This window comes from Kogia breviceps, chromosome 4, assembly GCF_026419965.1.
Source record: "Kogia breviceps isolate mKogBre1 chromosome 4, mKogBre1 haplotype 1, whole genome shotgun sequence".
In the NCBI taxonomy this organism is placed as follows: domain Eukaryota; kingdom Metazoa; phylum Chordata; class Mammalia; order Artiodactyla; family Physeteridae; genus Kogia; species Kogia breviceps.
This window is the reverse complement of record NC_081313.1, coordinates 55,381,442-55,400,759: the sequence shown is the minus strand read 5'-3', so window position 1 is coordinate 55,400,759 and position 19,318 is coordinate 55,381,442. Positions and strand designations below refer to the sequence as shown.

The window sequence follows — 19,318 nt, the reverse complement described above, 5'->3', positions numbered from 1 at the left end:
AACATATATCATATATTAACACATATATGTGGAATCTAGAAAAATGGTATAGATGATTTTATTTGCAAAGCAGAAAAAGACATAGAGGACAAATGTATGGATACCAAGGGGGAAGGTGGGTGGTGGGAGGAATTGGGAGATTGGGATTGACACACATACACTATTGACACTATGTATAAAATAGATAACTAATGAGAACATACTGTATAGCACAAGGAACTCTATCTAATACACTGTGGTGACCTAAATGGGAAGGAAATCCAAAAAAGAAGGGATATATGTATATGTATAGTTGATTCATTTTGCTGTACAGCAGAAACTAACACAATATTGTAAAGCAACTATACTCTGATAAAAATTAATTTAAAAAATTAAAAGACATAATCCAATTCCACAATTAAACAAAACAAAACAACAACAAAGTGAGTGAATAAACCAAGAAGAGGGTGACAGTAGATCCAGGAAACAGGAGCTACAACACAGGAGAGAGGCAATAGGAATCCCTAGGATGACCGTGAAGAATGATCCCAGGATCCTAGGATGACTACAGGACAAATAGTTCATATTGAAGCAGGTCAGAGACTTCACAACAGACTCCTTTAAGAAAATGAAGATGGGGGCTTCCCTGGTGGAGCAGTGGTTGAGAGTCCGCCTGCTGATGCAGGAGACACAGGTTCGTGCCCCGGTCCGGGAAGATCCCACATGCCACGGAGCAGCTAGGCCCGTGAGCCATGGCCACTGAGCCTGCGCGTCCAGAGCCTGTGCTCTGCAACAGGAGAGGCCACAACAGTGAGAGGCCCGCGTACCGCAAAAAAAAAAAAAAAAAAAAAAAAAAAAGAAAATGAAAATGGTGTGCTATCTTACACGTTTGAATGACCGGTGAGAAGATTTAAACATTTGGGAGAATTTGAAGATGAACTGTTGCTAAATACATTTTAAAACTAAGAAAATGGGTATATTTTTTAAAAAGGAAAATAACAAGTGTTGGCGAGGAGATGGAGAAACTGAAATACATACATATATATATATATATATATATACATATACACATATACAATTACATGTATTCAGCCATAAAAAAGAATGAAGTACTGATACATTCTACAAGATGTATGAACCTCAAAACATTGTGCTAAGTGAAGCCAAATACAAAAGATCATATTACATGCTTCCATTTACATGAAATATCCAGAACAGTAAATCTAGAGAGACAGAAAGCTGACTGGTAGCTCTAAGGAGCTAGGGTGCACTGGGGAGATAGGGAATGACTGCTTAATGGGTACAGAGTTCTCTTTGGGCATAATGAAAACGTTTTGGAATTAGACAGCAGGGTGTGGTTGCATAACATTGTGAATGTACTAAATGCCACTGGACTGTGCACTTTAAAATAGTTTATGTGTGAATTTCACCTCAAAAACCAAAAAACTAAGCAAACATACTAATAAGACGTTTGTTACTTACTACAAAAATTGGAAGTGGTACAGGGAGGGAAGGTAAATTATTTATTACTAGGGTTCGCCTTTATGAAGTCATGATAATGTAAACATGTAATGTGAAAATAATGATTGAACCAAAACTGTGCTGTGACTATAGTGAGAGGGAGGCTAGATGGGAAAGGGGTCATGAAAGCAAGGGCATGAAAGAGAGAGACTCATCCTTCATCATAAGAATCAGAGAGGTGGGCAAAGACTTAATCAGAATATAAAATGAGGGGAAAATTGCTAAAGTGTCAATACATCCAATTCATAGACACTAAACATTCATTCTACTCACTTAGGAAAATATTTGGTGTGTTCCTCTAATGGGTCATCACCTTCCTCCATCTTATACAAACATCCTCCACAGGAAAAACACTGTACGGTGTCGCTTTTACCTAGAAGTAAGGAAATTTGATCAGTGCCACTGGCCAGTGTATTTGTCGAATGACACACATAATAACTACCAGGCCTTTATTAGCAAAACCCTACTTGCACTTTCAATCGGATTTTGTGACAAAGTCACAAATTGGGTCACCAGTGAGGAAATATTCTATTTAGGGCTCTTCTCTCATCAATGGGGTCATGAACAAGTAACATTCAATGTTCCTATGTACCATGCACTGATTAACACCCTCTCCCTGTCCCCTCCTCATTCTGTGGAGCAAGAGATTTGCAAATCAGAATGTGGAACTGAAGTTCCGTGAAGGAAGAGATTTTTTCCTGTTTTGCTCCCTAATGAATCTCAAGGACCTAGAAGAGTGCCTAAGACTTACTAGGCACTCAGTAAGTTATTTATTTAATGAATAAATCAGAAAGAAAATATGTGGAGCTCAGGAAAATATATATGAGCAAATATAGCAACTCTCATGTAAGTAAGTTCGTGAAGAATCAAATGCCTCTTACTACATTATTGCTAGGTTTATTCCACTAGAAAGTAGGATCAAGTCTTCATGTGAGACTATTTCTTTGGAAGGAAATTAGCATTTGGATCTACCAAAAGATTGAACTAGAAATGGAGCATCCATCATCTTCCTTCTCTTCTTGGACTCCTGTAGGCATTGTAAAGCCAGAGCAGAGGAAAACCTCCCTTTGTGTCTGGATAAAAATAGGAGGTCCTAGAGCTTGCAAAACCCCAAAAGGATGAGATGCCTAGGATTTGTGGGGAGAGGAGGAGGTTCAAAAGGAAGAGGGTGAGGACACTGGACAGAGGGTCCTAGAGGAAGGCTGGCAAGAGGAAGACAGAATGGAGAGAGCAGGAAAAAAGGGTGGAACACTGCCTTTCCAAATGCTTAAGACTGAGGCATTAAGATTTTTTGTACCAATGGAACATGTCTGTTAGTTTGAGTGAACACTACATTCCCCTACTCTGTACTGCTCTGTGGTATTCTTGACTTACCTCTCTGTAAAAGGTCTACATGGACCTCCACCGTAACTTAGCATGTGTGTTTGGTCTGAAGAAGGCCATCAAGGTTCCCAGGAAGGACACAATATCCTTTCACCTTATTGTACCTCAGGCAGAGGTTTAGCTGAGGGGAACCTGCCCGCTCTTTGTGCATTACAGAGTGGAACTCCCTGATGACCAGCAGCTCAAGAGAGAGTACTATGAACTGATGGAAGATTCTACATGCTTAGGAATCATTAAAAGGAATTTCCTTTCTTTCTCTTCCAAGGAGTGTGTGGCAAAAACCGCTATCCACACTCCTAGTTATCTCTCATTCTTCCATAGTAACAGAAACCCCAATTTTCAGCTGGGCACATTGCTACCCAGAAAAAAAGTTAAACGTCCCAGCTCCTCTTAAGGTAGGTATGGCCATCTGACACAGAAAGGAAAAGGAATATATAAGGAATAATGAGGGAATTCCCTGGCAGTCCAGTGGGTAAGACTCGGCGCTCCCAATGCAGGGGGCCCGGGTCCAATCCCTGGTAGGGGAACTAGATCCCACATGCATGCCACAACTAAGAGTTCACATGCCACAACTAAGAAGTCCACATGCTGCAACTAGGGAGCCCACCTGCTGCAACTAAAAAAAAAGATCCCACACACCACAATGAAGATCCCATGCACTGCAACTAAGACCTGGCACAGCCTAAATAAATAAATAATTTTTTTAAAAAGAAAAAGGAATAATGAAAAGAAGTAGGGATTGTTCAGCTTAGTTAAATACGAGCCCAGGATCATGAAGTGTATGTGGGGTTTAAATGGGCAGCAAGGCAAGAGCTTGGGGCAAATTGCTGACTCACCTATGTAGAAAAAACCTGCTTTGGCCAGAGCTGCAGCTCCCACAGGGGATGCCTGGGGCCAGTTCTTGAAAGAGTCCAGTCGGAGTTCTTCATTAGCAAAGATGCTGCCATTGCAACACACTTGAATAAAAAGCGTATGGTGAGACCAGCAAGCTTTGATATTGCAAGTATCAGTGTTTGAATTATCCTTTCGTATTTACAGACAGAATGATATGTTTGGCATTTGCTTCAATATAATTGAAGGAGGGGATTAGAAAAGAAACAGGAAAGGCCAGACTGACCACATGTTGAAGCAGAGTGGTGGATGCATGGTGGGGATTTACTATGGTCTTATTTCTATATAGATTCAAATTATTTTATAGTAAAATATTTTCTAATTATCTTTCATCATGTAACATCAGGATGAAGCAAGAAAAAGCTAGAGGAGCTTCCCTTCCACCACAAGTTAGAATCGGAGTTGAGAAAGGCAAATTTTCCTTGCAGCTCCCTTAAGAGCAGGCAGATTTGTTTCTTGCCCTTTGGATGTCCACTCTATGCGGTGGTTTCTATTAGACTTTCCACACTGGGCTGGCCCTGGGGTTTGGTTCCTGTCTTCTGCACCCTTTGATGATTTGAAAACCAACTTATATTTATTAAATATGTAAATAAAATTAGATACTGCAAAATTCCTTAAGATGAAAGCTTGCTTCATTATTCCACTTAGCCCCAGGATTCCTGCTGTCACTTGAGTTTTAACTGGAATATGACTTAATGTACTGGAAAAACCTTAGTCTTTTCCTCCTGTGTGTCTCCTTTACTCTCACACTACCATCACATTCACGATACTTTTGATACAAGATGTATGGGGGTTTTCTCCCAGTAAACAGTTCTCTGCAACACCAGCTGGGTGTCCTACAATTTAACTCTGTTCCAACACTGTCTACTTAGTAGTGTCAGATCCTACAGGCTAAAGGCTCAATCCCATAACACTGCTCCTACCCCATTTCATTTGTTAGAGAGGATCACAGAACTCAGAGAAACACTTATGTTTGTTTAGTAAAGGATATGATCAAGGGTACCGATGAACAGCCAGATGAACTGGCTCATAGAGTGAGATCTGGGATCTTCTATCCTCATGGAGTAGGAATGTGTCACATTCCCAGTGTGGAAGTGTTCACGTACCTGAAGGCTCCTGGAAACCTGTACTACTGGGATTTTTATGGAGGCTTCCTCACACAGGCATGATGGATCATTAACTCCATTTATACCCCTCTCCCTGCTCTTAAGAATAGGGGGTGGGGCTGAAAATTCCAAGCTTCTAATCATGGCTTGCTCTTTCCAGTGACCAGCTCCCATCCAGAAGCCATCCAGGAGCTCACCCAGAATCACCTCATTAGAAACCAAAGACCCTCCCAGTGTTCTTATCACTTAGGAGTTTACAAGGATTTTAGGAGCCCTGTGTCGGGGACAGCGTCAAAGATCCAATATTAGAACAAAAGATGCACCTCGTGATATTATCACTTAGGAAATTACATGGATTTTAGGAGCTCTGTGCCAGGAACTAGGAGTAGAGACCAATATTTATTTTCTATTATTTCACATTTCATTTCTTAACAGACACTGATCCATTTAAGAATGTTTTCAAAACCATTTTATCCAGAAGCCTTAATTGTTTTAAAGGAAATTCAGTCAAGGACCCAACGCTGACATATTTCACTATGCTCATTTATGTTAAAAAACTAAGTCACGGGACTTCCCTGGTGGTCCAGTAGTTAAGACTCTGTGCTCCAAATCCAAGGGGCATGGGTTCAATTCCTGGTCTGGGAACTAAGATCCCACATGCTGTGTGGTGCAGCCAAAAAAACAAACAAAAAAAAACCAACTAAGTTACTCCAGGAGACCAGAAACTCTAATGAAATGGTTTTTTAAAAAATTAATATGGCACCATAAAATAAGGAGGAAAATGGAGGGGTTAAAAAAAAATTAGGCTGAAGAAAAAAAAAGCAAAAGAAGAAATAAACAAGCAAAGCTTTTTGAAATACGTCTGAATCTTTACCTGAAGCCATAGGTAAATCTCTCTTGACCCAAGAATTCACAAAATGTTCTCCCTGAAGAAAATTAAAACTCAAGTTATCCTACAAACAACTATGTATAAAACAAATAAGCTACAAGTATCTAATGTACAGCACAGGGAACATATCCAATATTTTATAGTAAATATAAATGGAGTATAACCTTTAAAAATTGTGAATCATTGTGTTGTACACCTGAAACAAATATTGTGCATCAATACCTCAATTTTAAAAAATTCAAGTTATCGACTTGGAGCATACAACTATCTATGAATAAACATTAAAAGAACTCCCTCCTTCAACCCTGCCCCCAAATGAAGAGTTTCATTGGATTGAGTGACAGTGTTGTTAGAGAATTATTCCTTTAATTATTATTTCTATTAATGTTGTAATTTTTTATGCAGTATAAAGGGAAGAAAAAAAAAACTAAATGTTTATTTATACTCAACAGGAAGCCATCTCCGGGTTGGTTTTTCCAGAGATCCAATTCAAAAGCTAAGTTACAACAAGATATCACAGAGGTCCTTTGACTAATGAGACGTATGAGATATAGGAAGGAAACTGGATTCAGAAGGGTGGTTAGGTATTGAGTAACTGATTCTTCTCTGAAAATTGCACCCAGATTGCTATCTGAAGAAACACTCCTCCCCCACTTTCAGGCCATGTTTTCTGCAGGGTTCTCACCTGAGTCGTGTTAGCCAATAAATTCGCTTTTTTTGCATAAGCAATTTAAGCTGGGTTTTCCCATCACCTGTCACTAGGGAAGCCTTCCCGATAGAGCATAAAGTAACCAGCTCTGAGGCCCGCTGTGGGTAGTGTGCAGTGGTCTGAATGTCTTATGCGGGCACTTAGATGGGGGTGGCCAAGGGAAGCTAGCGGAGGTGACCTCAGTCAAAGAGAGGAAGACTACCAGGAAGGCAGACAGACCAATCAAAAGGCAGCCCTGAAAAAAAATTCTAAGGGCTCTAGTTGACCAAGAGAACATGCTTTTCTTCAATCTGCCCAATGAGAGGTAGGGGAATGAAATAAGGGAAGAAGAAAGAAGGAGAGCCCATGACAAAAGAGTGATGCCGCCCCCTTCTCATTCAGATATTAGGTACTCAAAAGCCAACTTGAGAAAAAAATTGCTGTTGTAAATTACCGTGACGCCAACAAATCCCTTGTAGCTTTGAATATACCGGGTAATTTCCTCTGAGGATTTCTTACTTTGAAGAAATGCACATCTATAATTAATAAACAGAATCAAAATTTACCCTGATACTGTAGTAGAGATGTCCTGTATCTTTATATAACTGCAGTGACACAATGAACATTTGTTAAAACTTACTGCATTGTATGCTTTAAATTGCTCAATTTTATTTTACTCTGATAAAACTGTCAAAAAATTTACACCAAAACTTATGACAATTATCATTATTCTCATATAATTATTATTTCCATTAACAACATGTGTAATAACTTAAAATTAAATTTTCATATTATCTTCTCTCTTGAAACAAAATATAATTCAATCAAAGAGACAGATTTACAGTAACATATAGACTGGAGGGGGGTTTTTTTGTTATATTAAACTATGGTGACTATATCTAGTTCCTGTGGTTAAATAAAAGTTACTGGCAGTAAGGATAACAAACAATAATAAATTTCATCCACTGAAAAACATATATCACTACTCTGTAAAAAAATACAATGGAGGGCTTCCCTGGTGGCGCAGTGGTTGAGAGTCCGCCTGCCGATGCAGGGGACTCGGGTTCGTGCCCCGGTCCGGGAGGATCCCACATGCCGCGGAGTGGCTGGGCCCGTGAGCCAAGGCCGCTGAGCCTGCGCGTCCGGAGCCTGTGCTCCGCAACGGGAGAGGCCACAGCAGTGAGAGGCCCGCGTAACAAAAAAAAAAAAAAAAATGGAAATTTAAAAATTGAATTTTTTAAGAAGAGCATATGGAATACATTTTAAAAACACATTCCTGGGCTTCCCTGGTGGCGCAGTGGTTGAGAGTCCGCCTGCCGATGCAGGGGACACGGGTTCGTGCCCCGGTCCGGGAAGATCCCACATGCCGCGGAGCGGCTGGGCCCGTGAGCCATGGCCGCTGAGCCTGCGCGTCCGGAGCCTGTGCTCCGCAACCGGAGAGGCCACAACAGTGAGAGGCCCGCATACAGCAACAAACAAACAAACCCACATTCCTTTCCACAAAACAAAAGCAATTTTTAAGTTAACTTTAAAAAAAAATCTCTCATTCAAAAATTTTTTTTTTTCTGCAGTACGCGGGCCTCTCACCGCTGCGGCCCCTCCCGTTGTAGAGCACAGGCTCCGCGGCCATGGCTCACGGGCCCAGCCACTCCACGGCACGCGGGACCCTCCCAGACCGGGGCACGAACCCGTATCCCCTGCATAGGCAGGCGGATTCCCAACCACTGCGCCACCAGGGAAGCCCTGTCATTCAAATTTAAGGTTCCTTTCTAGTGATGTTATAGTATCATGAGGGCTGAGAGTCAGGAGGCCAGAATGTTAGTCCCAGTTCTGCCACTAACGGGAAGTGATCAATCTTGCCACTGTTCTCTTGTACAGACATGAGAAAGTGAACTCCACTAGTTGAGTCATATATTGTTCCAGGGCCACCACTCTGGGTAGCTAAGGTCCCCAGGTTCTAGATGTACAGATCCTTCCGAGGAGTGCCCCAAACCTGTACACAACCCAAATTCGTACATATTCCACATAGCACATGATGGATGGGGCCCTCCCCCATGCTTAATGTGGATTGAGAAGGTGCTCGATAGACACTACTTCTTTAAAAAAACAACAAAGGGGCTTCCCTGGTGGCGCAGTGGTTGAGAATCCGCCTGCCGATGCAGGAGACACGGGTTCGTGCCCTGGTCCGGGAAGATCCCACATGCCGCGGAGCAACTAAGCCCGTGAGCCATGGCCGCTGAGCCTGTGCGTCCGGAGCCTGTGCTCCGCAACGGGAGAGGCCACAGCAGTGAGAGGCCCGCATACAGCAAAAAAAAAAAAAAAAAAAAAAACAACAACAAAGGGCTTCCCTGGTGGCGCAGTGGTTAAGAATCTGCCTGCCAATGCAGGGGGCATGGGTTCGAGCCCTGATCCACGAAGATCCCACATGCCACGGAGCAACTAAGCCCGCGAGCCACAACGACTGAAGCCTGTGCTCTAGAGCCCGCGAGCTACTGCCGCCAGCCGCGGCGGGTCCTCAAAGTGCAGCAACAATAGACGAGAGGGGGTAGGGAACTGAACGCACCAAGGTATGGGATCAGAAGGGCACAAGCAACTGATGGTTGCAAGGCAAGTTTAACAACAAGGCGTAGCCGTATATATACCCCTAAAGCAGGGAATTTGCTTAGTCACGCCTTATCGGCATCAGCTGGTTGATTGGCTTCTCAGCTTAGTCACGCCTTATCGGCATCAGCTGGTTGATTGGCTTCTTGGCTTCTCCCTCAAAGGCACCAATTTCCCCTCCAGGGTTGCTTTTCCTAGCTTTAGGGAACAACCAGGGACTCCCAGTAACTGAGCAGGTCCCTGGAGCGATTTGGCCAAAGGCCATCTCCTTTTTTACGTTCATACCATAAAGTCCAGGATGCATACCAAGGAGAGTACAATAGGGCCCTGAGGCTTATGAGGGTCTTAATGGCACCTTCCTCAGAGGGCAATGCTCGCCACAAGCTACAACTAATGAGTCTGCGCTCTAGAGCCCGTGCTCCGCAGCAAGAGAAGCCACCACAATGAGAAGCCCGTGCACCGCAATGAAGACCCAACGCAGCCAAAAATAAAATAAATTACAAATATATATATATAATGTTTAAAAAATACAAGATCAGCGTGTTTTATTTATTTACAATTATTTAGTACACTGAGTACTACGTTTTAAAGAGTAGGAGCAGACTCAGACATTGTGTCCATAGTTTATAAAAGCAGCAAACAAAGCCAAAATTGATGCCCAAACAGCTAAGGTTAGAGCACAACCAACAAGAAACTGGGGAATTCTTAGTTCTAACTCCAGCTCTGGAATGTATTGGCTAAGCATATGCTCATGATGACAAACAGGTGGAAGGTGAAACGGTCATGGAATACACGGGAGTTTTTACAAGGCATTTGCTCCATATACTTTACTTATCACCCTTATAACAACCCTACCAGCTATGGATTATCATTTTCATTTTTACACACGAGACTCAGAGGGTCAGTAACGGGGGTCAGCAAGCCGCCGGCTCTGTGTATCTGTGAGCCTCTGTGCTCTGCCCTGCCTTTTGTATTGATAGCAGCGGACCTTAGCTCCTTCTACCTCTGAGGCTGAGTGCTGGACTCACATCTTCTTCCTAAGCTTCTCACCTTTCCCTCAGTCCTACGTCAGAGAAAGTGTACCAGGGCCACCCGAGACAGGATGTGCAACTCTTGTTGGTGTTAGACCATCACATGATGGTGGATGTGAATGGTGCTGTTGGGAGTTGTCCAGTGGATAACCCAGTGACACTAAGCATTGTGGCCATGAGAATAAGTGAAGCATTGGCTGAGGCTACAGCTACGACAGGTGCCCAAGAGCCAGGGCTGATATTCACTCGGTACACACCCATGTGGTTCACTGCCAACACACTCAGTATGATTGGCTGGGTGTCTATTCTTGATTGGTCAAGGAACCAGAATGACATTCAAAGTATTTAACCATCTGGCTTCCTGTATCCCTATAACTGTCTCATCTGCTTGTCGGGAAGAGGTCCCCTCCCTTTCCAATCTCCCTCTCCATCTCTCTCTCTCTCCCCTTCTTCCTTCTCTCCTTTGTTCCCTTCCTCCCTCCCACCCCCTCACTTTCTTTTCAACCATAAAAGAAATACACATTTGTTTCCCAGAATTTAAACAAGATAGAAGTGGACAAAGTAAAATATGAAAGTTCCTCTCCACCTCATCTCCTGACAAACCCAAACCTCAAGAGTTCGATTGTTTGGTTTGTATATTTTCTTAACTTTTTCTATATATATTTCAAACAAGTCCATATATAGGTTGAATGGTTTTAAAGGCTTATACTACACATTATTTTGCATACTGCTTTTTTCACTTAACATATCAGACATATTTCCATTTTTGTGAGCATGGCTGTCCATGTGAAAGATGACTTATAAACCTAAAGAACAGCCCAGTTGTTTTGTGGTTGACCTACGATCCAACCAGAAACTTCTTTGCATGTGGTAGGTGTATGACAAATATGTTAAAGAAATAAACTATGAGCCGAAGCACACTGCTAGATCCAATTATTAGATTATAGGAAATACAGGAAGTAGAGAAACATGTTAAATGACACCACAGAAACATTCAGCCAAACATAGAGTGTAGGCAATTTTATAGGACAGACTACGTGGCTCCTTTCATGAGTAAGTGACAAGAAAAAGTCAGGGAGGAGGAAATCTGTAAATTAAAAATCTTGAGCTATATCAACTAATATATGGACCTTGTTTGGATCCTGATTCAAATCAACCAATGGCAAAGAGAAAGTGAGGTGGGGGGATGTGGACATTTGAACCCTGGCTCAGATATTTGATGTTATTGAGGAATTACTGTTAATCCTCTTTAGAAGACAGAATGATACTGTGGTTATGTTTCTTTAAAATATTTTTATATTTTAGAGTTATATACTAAAATATCAACAAGTGACATTATATGATGTCTGGGATTTACTTTAAAATAATTTGGTTATTTTTATTTCTGGGGAAGGAGTGGGTGAGAGATAGATGAAATATGATTTGGCCATGTGTTGATAAGTGTTCTCTCTACTTGTATATGAAATTTTCCAAAATGAAAGTTTTAAAAATTGTTAAAGGAATGAATCTGTATTTAGTAGATACAGAGTCACATAGAAAATACTAGTAAACGTAACATTAGAAATAATTTTTAAAAGCACTTCATTTTCTAAGCAGAGAACTCAAGACCATTGTAATAATCAAAACTCTGAGTTTTTGAAATACAATGTTTTCATTTGGTATATATTCAGCAGTGCATTAAACCATTTGTAATAATGTTTTAAACATTGTCTTACTTTCCAACTTCCTTTATGTACCATTTTACATCATCCCTATGCAAATTATTCATGTTTATTAAGGCAGATCCTGAAACTTACACTTGGCAAAACATATCTTAGTATTTTGGATAATAAAACAGTAAGAAACTATTTTGAAATTATATAATTAAAAATTTTCACGATATCATCAGGGCTTTCTTGCTTGAATAAATCCTGGAGTGTTCCAATTTAGGAGAGAGAAAGATCAAAACTGAAGGTTCTACTCTGGAAAGGTGATTCTTGCCTTTAGTTTTGTTTTGTCTTAAAAAAAAATTACAAGCAAAAAATATTTATCTACTTACTTGGGGAACCACTTGGCATGTTCCTTCCAGGGATCATCATCATCTTCCCAATTTCCTAAACAGCCACCACAGGAAAAGCACTGTACAGTGTCACGTTTACCTGCATATGAAGGAAGACACTTAGATTGCCTGGCAACAGCGCCATGGGATGGTCCAGAAGGGGTGTCTCCAGAAGTTGACTGCTCTGTGCATGAATGAGACATGCTCCATCCCATCTGCCCACTCACACTCTCATCTGGCTGAATCCTCATCCACAGCCCCACTGCCCTAAGTGACCATTTCCGAAGCCTGGGACCCCACCTCTCAGACGTGGCACACACAGAACTCTAAGCTGTTGGACTCAGTATGCCCACTGAAGTAGTGGGGAAGCAGAGGAATCCCCCGCACTCATGAAGTAAAGTGCAGTTAGAAGACCTAAGCTGTAGCTTCGCTATGAAATTTCAGCGGAAACTTAGGCACATTTCTTTTTTTTTTTTCTTCACATTTGACATTTGTATTTGACAAGTATATTTTTCTTTTCTGACAACTGTTTTTAGGGGAACTACAAAGGGATCAACTCACTAGCTTTCAAAACTAAGAAGAAAACTTACTTGAGGTTTAAGGCATTTTGAGATGTAAATGGTACACAAACTGGTAGGCAAATTACAATCAAACTACAGACTCCAACTTTTTTGAACATGACAGAAAGATCCGTTTTTTCTGCATCTTACTCTGCTTCAGTCTCTAGGTCAATTAGGACATTAACTATAACATCTTGAAGAAATAAGTAATAAGCACACTGTGACATCTGGGGAATTCTATACCAGAAATCTCTTAAATTTTCTTCTTGGGTCCAACTTGGGTAACACCATCAAGGTGAATTTCTTCAGCTTCTGCTATTAATTAATTAACAATAGTAACAATTAACAATTCATATATCCAACATACACTGTGTGCCAAGCACTATGCAGTGTACCTGAGATGAATTGAAATATTTTGTTTCTTTTTTTAAAAACTTTTTATTTTATATTGGAGTACACCCGATCAACAATGTTGTGATAGTTTCAGATGCACAGCAAAGGGACTCAGCCATACATATACATGTATCCATTGTCCCCCCAACTCCCCTCCCATCCAGCCTGCCACATAACATTGAGCAGAGTTCCCTGTGCTATACAGTAGGTCCATGTTGGTTATCCTTAGGCACATTTCTTAAACCCTTTGAGCCTCAATGAAGTCAACTGTGAAATGGGGGAAAAGGGCAAGTTTGTCAGATTAGTATTAGTGCTTAATCCGTGCCTAGCATCAACTAAGTACTCAGTAAATGATAGCTGTTTTTGTTATCACAATTCTCACTCAGATCGGTCATAACATTTATGGCGTGGTTAGGATAACTCACACAAAGTATAATTTTCTGAAATGCAACTTGCCCTATATGTTAGAGTTAGCTTTAAGGTTAAAACAAAAACAAAAACCCTACAATACTGCTGCAATTAAAAGAATCAAAGAAAGATCATTTTAGAGTAGCAAAAGGAGGATGGGTGAGAAGGAGACTGGGGTCAGGCTGACATCATAGCTTATTTTCAGAGCCTTAGAAATCCAGTCAAGTATTGTCTGAGGCCCAGAATGTTAGAAAAAGTCACTTTCTTATTTTTTATATATTTTTGGTAAATTGACATGTTGTACTACACATAAAATAAAGCTAAAGTGAAATTACTGAAGTTGGATTTTAATAAAAGAAACCTTATACCTAATATAACACACTGACCAAGTGAGGAAAGATTTACAAAATATTACAACTGAAATATAGGACCTAAACTTAATTCCAGCAAAATATTTCAGAAAATGACTTCAACCTACCTGTATAGACAAAGCCAGCAGCTGAGAGCTCCCTTGGGGCTGTCCCTTGGGCATAAAATGGCCATTTCTTGTAGGATTTGAGTCTGGCCTTCTCTTCTTGGTATCTTGCTTTGTCATCCCTCCTCAACTTGTTCTCTGGATTCTTCACTCTTATATCATACTTGGCAATGTTACCAACATCTTTGCCCAAAAGGAACTCACAATTCGGATGGAACTTCTTATGGTCTTCCATGGGGAGTCTCTGGAGGCTGGTACCAAAGAGGATTAAGCTACAGCAGAAGCACTGAACCCCAGATTTTATGCCAGTGAAATAAAACCCAGCCGCTGCCATCTCCTGGGGTGTCCATGCACTGTAGGCCTCATAGGTCACAAAAGTCTTTAACCTTTTTGCTTCACTACGCATTTGGGAATTAAAGCCTTTTTGCATTTTTTCTCGTTCTTTCTGCTGCTCTTCTTCTAGTTTCTTTACATATTGAAGCACATCTATGCCTAGAAGACCAGACAGCTCTGGGAGCAAAGCATAATCAAACTGGGAAATCCTCTCGTCAGGGGCTTTCTCCTGGGCGGCCATTTTCTGAAAAGGGAAAGAAAATGTTCATGAACATCGCCACCTGGTTTACTAGTCCTGAGGTTTGTTTCACCCCTTTATTCTTTCTGTTTTTTTCTTCTGAATAACATTGATCTTCTGCTCATCATTTAGCCCAATTCAGAGCAAATATGCTAGTAGGTCTGTGACAGCTGATCTTTATCCTACCCTCAACAGTAAGGTCACCTATGGAGTCCAAACAGTTGGAAGCCCCCTTATCACAGCATCAATTGTCACTTAAGTTAAAGGCATAAAATAGCGGATACCCATATCATCATATAACAAGTTCAAAGATGCGTGCTTGCATTCTCAACATTTCAAGAATCAACAAGGTATTCCATTTAATACCTACAGGTGGAGTTGGATATTTCCACTCTACCAGCTTTGCTTTATGTGCCCTGCCTTAATCCAGCTCAGCTGATTTAGATTTGCCCATCTACCCACATTTCTGCAAACGTTGCAGCTAATTGAAGATCTTGATTAAGCCCAAGCATGTCCTTCATTTGGCAGTACCTAATGCAAGGAAAAGAGCTCCTTTGTCACTAATATGTTCAGTACATTTCAGCAATGGTTCCTCAGGAAGCTCTATCAGTCCACAAGGTTACTTGGCTTTTTGACTGAAGAGCTCCTTCATTTCAGTTGTCTCTTCATGCCCTCTCCCGTAGAGTCCCTTTAGTGGATATCAGATGAGGGTCACATTCCAAACAAAAGAAATATCTGCCCAATTCTCCCTCTGGTATCATGTTCCTTCCCTTTACAGAAGGAACCGGCCAAAGCTTGGTGGACTTGGTAGCCTAGGGCTCTTTCTTAGTACTTTCATTTTTGCCAAAACAGCCCAAACCATGAAAAGTGGGAAAGAGATTTAGAACCAGGGATGCCAGGCTGGCTGCTGAGGCCTTTCTTATTTGCCTCACTATTCTTGGCTGACTTCCCCTCTGTCCATATTTCTGTTTTAACCCATTTAGCTGCTTCTTCTGGCTCTGGGTCTATCACCTTTAAATTCCATTGCTGGGGGTGAGGGAGGGATAAATTGGGAATTTGGGATTAACAGATACCCACTACTACATATAAAATAGATAAACAACAAGGATCTACTATATAGCACAGGAAACTATATTCAATATCCAATATCTTGTAATAACCTATAATGGGGAAAGAATCTTAAAAAAAAGATATATATATATAACTGAATCACTGTGCTGTAAACCTGAAACATTGTGAATCAACTATACTTCAATAAATTTTAAAAAATAGCAAAAAAAAAAAATTCGATGGCTGTGCTTTTCTTCCCATGAATAATTATAGTACTAGGGCAAATTCAAACCAGGATGGCTTCAGCAGCCAACCTGGCATCAGTGGTTCTACGTCTTTCTCCCACTTTTCATCTTTTCTTCTCCTAAACAAAGCCGGAGCCAGCATTTAAATTAAGTCAAAAACTGTTCCCGGGACTTCCCTGGTGGTCCAGTGGGTGAGACTCCGCACTCCCAATGCAGGGGGCCCAGGTTCCATCCCTGTTCAGGGAACTAGATCCCTCATGCATGCTCCAACTAAGTCCACATGCCACAATTAAAAAAAAAAAAAAAAAAAAGGATCCCACTTGCCTCAACTAAGACCTGGTGCAGACAAAATAAGTAAATAAATAATAAATAATTTTTTAAAAAATTGTTCCCATTATTCCATTCACACTGCCAACTTCAGCAAATACACAGAGTCAGATAACTGAAAAAACTCACAAGCCTCTACACAGTATACTTACTTCAGAATTTAATAAAGGTAGAGGATAAGGTACAAAAATACAGGCAAACATCAGAGAAGTCTCAGACTCCAGCCCCAGTTTCTAGAACCCTTTCTCCACTGTTCAGGACATGCTTCATTTTAGGTAATGAACCACCTAGATATGTGCAAGGTACCTTGGTCTCAGGGAAACCACACTGTCACCTGAGGAGGGGTCTTTTATGCCGCTCCAGTCATGTGGCCCAGAGTAGGATGCCTGACCAGTCTCAAACAAGATGGTACGGGCTGCCCCCTGGTCTCTCAGATCCTAGCACAGGGCTACATTCATCACTAGTTAGTATGTTTCATTTAGGTTTGGTCAACAGACAACACCATGGCTCCAGGCCTCCCTGGAGATATATAAGCACAGGGTGGCAACAAACCAGCTGGAATCAATCCTGCACTTCTACAGCAAAGTTCAGTGGTCAGTTCTGCTGGTATCCGGGCCATTTCCAGGAGGAGAGAAGATCTCCAAGGCCCTCTCCAGGTTTCATGCTCATTAATTACAAGTGCTAAGAGTACCAGTGATGCTGCTGTGTCGTGCAAAGGATTTAAATCCACACCCATATGACTCCAGTGCCTGTCCTCTTGCCTCCAAAGAGAGAAACAAGAGTAAAAGAAATAAGAGGGTCATAAGTTTAGGTGTGGAAGAAAAGCACTTTTGCCAGAGATGGTAATTTACTTACCTAGAGGTTTATCCAGAGCCCCAGTCAAATGGAAGGAGAATGCATAGTGTAAATATGAATGCTCTCTTTATCTTTTAATGGGAAGCAGTGAGAACATACTTGAGGAACTGAAACTCAAAACAAGTTGCAGTTTTCTGGGAAATCACCAGTAAATGGTCTAGGGTGCTGAGTCAGCAGGGCGTAGTCAGGAACCAAAAGGTCTCACAAAACCTACCAAGTCCCACAGCAGAAGTGTTTTATTCTAATTAATTTAAGATTAGTTAATGTTTCGGGTGCTAGTATAAGTCTTATTTTTTTGGTGGCAGTTTCCATCTTTCTGGTATCTTTTAGGATTTTCTCTTTTATCTGTGGGTTATAAAATTTCAAAGTTATTGTGTCTCAGTGTGGGTCTTTCTACATTCATTGGACTCAGTGGACTTGTTTCAAGCTGAACGTGTGGGCCTCCCATCAGCCCTGGGAAATTATCTTCTATAATTTCTTTGGTAATTCCCTACTGCCTACTATTCTCTTTTCCCTCTTTCTAGTATTCCCATTATTCAGATGGGAATTTATCACTGAAGTTCTTATCTTTTTTTTTTGCTCACATATTCTCCCGTGCTTTGGCTTTAATTTCTGGGAGGTTTCCTCTTCATTATCTTCCAACTTTCCAATAAAAATTCCTTTTTTAATGTTTATTTATTTGGCTGCACCGGGTCTTAGTTGCGGCACACGGGATCTTTCAGTTGGGGCACGCGGGATCTTAGTTGCAGCACGCAGGATCTAGTTTCCTGACCATGGATGGAACCTGGACACCCTACATTGGGAGCGTGGAGTCTTAACCACCGGACCACCAGGTAAGTCCCACCAACAGTAATTACTAAGTTCAGCAATTATATTTTCAATTTCCCACAGCTCTTTCTTGTTGTCTCTTATTTTCACAAGATCTGATTTTTTTAGCGAACGCAATCTTTTATGAACCTCTCCTATACTGTCAAATGACAAAATTAAAATAACTTAATAATGAGTTTGTTGTCCTTGAGTCAAGGGAAAGCAATCCATAGACTGGGGGGAGCACAGTGTCAGCACTGCTCCAGAGGGATGGGGGGAAAGAGTGGGTTTTATAGAGAAGAGGCATGATGGGCTAGGAGGTCGGGGATTCATTATACGTCTAGCAGGTCCTGTTTTCTAGGGTCAGGCAAACTAGGGAAAGCTGAGTTGGAGGATTGTGATTGGTTTATATTAGGTTTCCTTGACAGGTGTTTCCTGTAAGTGCAGGCTGATTTGGGTTTAGATTTGTGACTTGGGTCGGCCATTTTGTGGGTCCCGAAATACAAATTATCTTTATCAGTACTAATACAAATAAAGTTCACCTGCCTCCTGAATGATCTCTTTCCTCCAAGGCTAATTACCATTTACCATTTTGTTCATTTTTCACATTACCAGCTCTCCTCAAATGTGTACTGATCCTTGGTTTTCAATTCATGTTTGAAAATTAGGCGATTTTAAAGCTGATTGATCAAAATTATGGCTAAAAATTCTGATGAAAAGCCACATGAGTGTGACCTGAACCTATGCCCTTTACTTTATGGAGAACAGATTGCGGAGCCAAGATTTACCCTGGAGAAGCCCTCAATGTCAGAGAAACACATGTGCCTATCCCCACGTGACAAGATGTTTCACAGATGACAGCCAGCCATGACGTCACTGGCTGTCCCTCACAGGCGTGGCGGTGCCCCCTCACATCTCTCCGATCACTCCCTGGATCAGAGATGCTGGTGGCAGCCATTTGGGGAGCTCATTCCACCATGAGGACACTGGTGCTGACAGGCACCACCCCAGAATCCTCCTTCTACTAAACAACCCCATTTAAAAATGGGCAAGAGATTTGGTCACCTTACCAAAGAAGATATATGAATAGCCATTAAGCCATTAAATTAAAGCCACAATGAGATACATACTGATGTCCTAAAATGGCTAAATTGTACTGCTCTCTAGGTGTGTATTTATGTTTCGGTTGAAAAAAGTCATTGAAAATAGTATTATTTTAAAACTCAAAACATCAAATCCTCTCTTCAGATCGTGTAGTGGACATTTGTGAGTGTTTGTTGTTGGCTACCCAAGTTTTCTCTTCCTTTGGGGATTTTTTTCCCTTAGCACTTTCACACTTCTTTTTTTTTTTAATTAATTATTTTTTTATTTTTATTTTTTAGGCACGCCACGCAGCCTGTGGGATCTTAGTGCCCCAACCAGGAATCGAACCCATGGCCCCTGCAGTGGAAGTGCAGAGTCTTAATCACTGGACCACCAGGGAAGTCCCCACACTGACGT

At 41.2% G+C, this 19,318-nt stretch overlaps 1 protein-coding gene across 2 annotated transcripts in view; it reads right to left on the bottom strand.

Annotated features, from left to right (window-relative positions):
- NAIP (NLR family apoptosis inhibitory protein) overlaps nucleotides 1-17,100 on the bottom strand; it is a 37,809-nt gene extending 20,709 nt beyond the window's left edge. Inside the window, exons 1-7 of one of the 2 annotated variants that reach the window (XM_059062542.2) lie at nucleotides 17,012-17,100; nucleotides 13,967-14,540; nucleotides 12,128-12,227; nucleotides 6,912-6,993; nucleotides 5,755-5,806; nucleotides 3,720-3,839; nucleotides 1,774-1,873 (exon numbers count right to left, since the gene is read on the bottom strand). In XM_059062542.2, the coding sequence (XP_058918525.1) occupies nucleotides 1,774-1,873; nucleotides 3,720-3,839; nucleotides 5,755-5,806; nucleotides 6,912-6,993; nucleotides 12,128-12,227; nucleotides 13,967-14,537 (1,025 nt within the window). In that variant the 5' untranslated portion in view covers nucleotides 14,538-14,540; nucleotides 17,012-17,100. The remainder of the gene's footprint in view (nucleotides 1-1,773; nucleotides 1,874-3,719; nucleotides 3,840-5,754; nucleotides 5,807-6,911; nucleotides 6,994-12,127; nucleotides 12,228-13,966; nucleotides 14,541-17,011) is intronic. The other variant, XM_067031108.1, reaches the window with a different exon arrangement.
- Nucleotides 17,101-19,318: the final 2,218 nt, after the last annotated feature.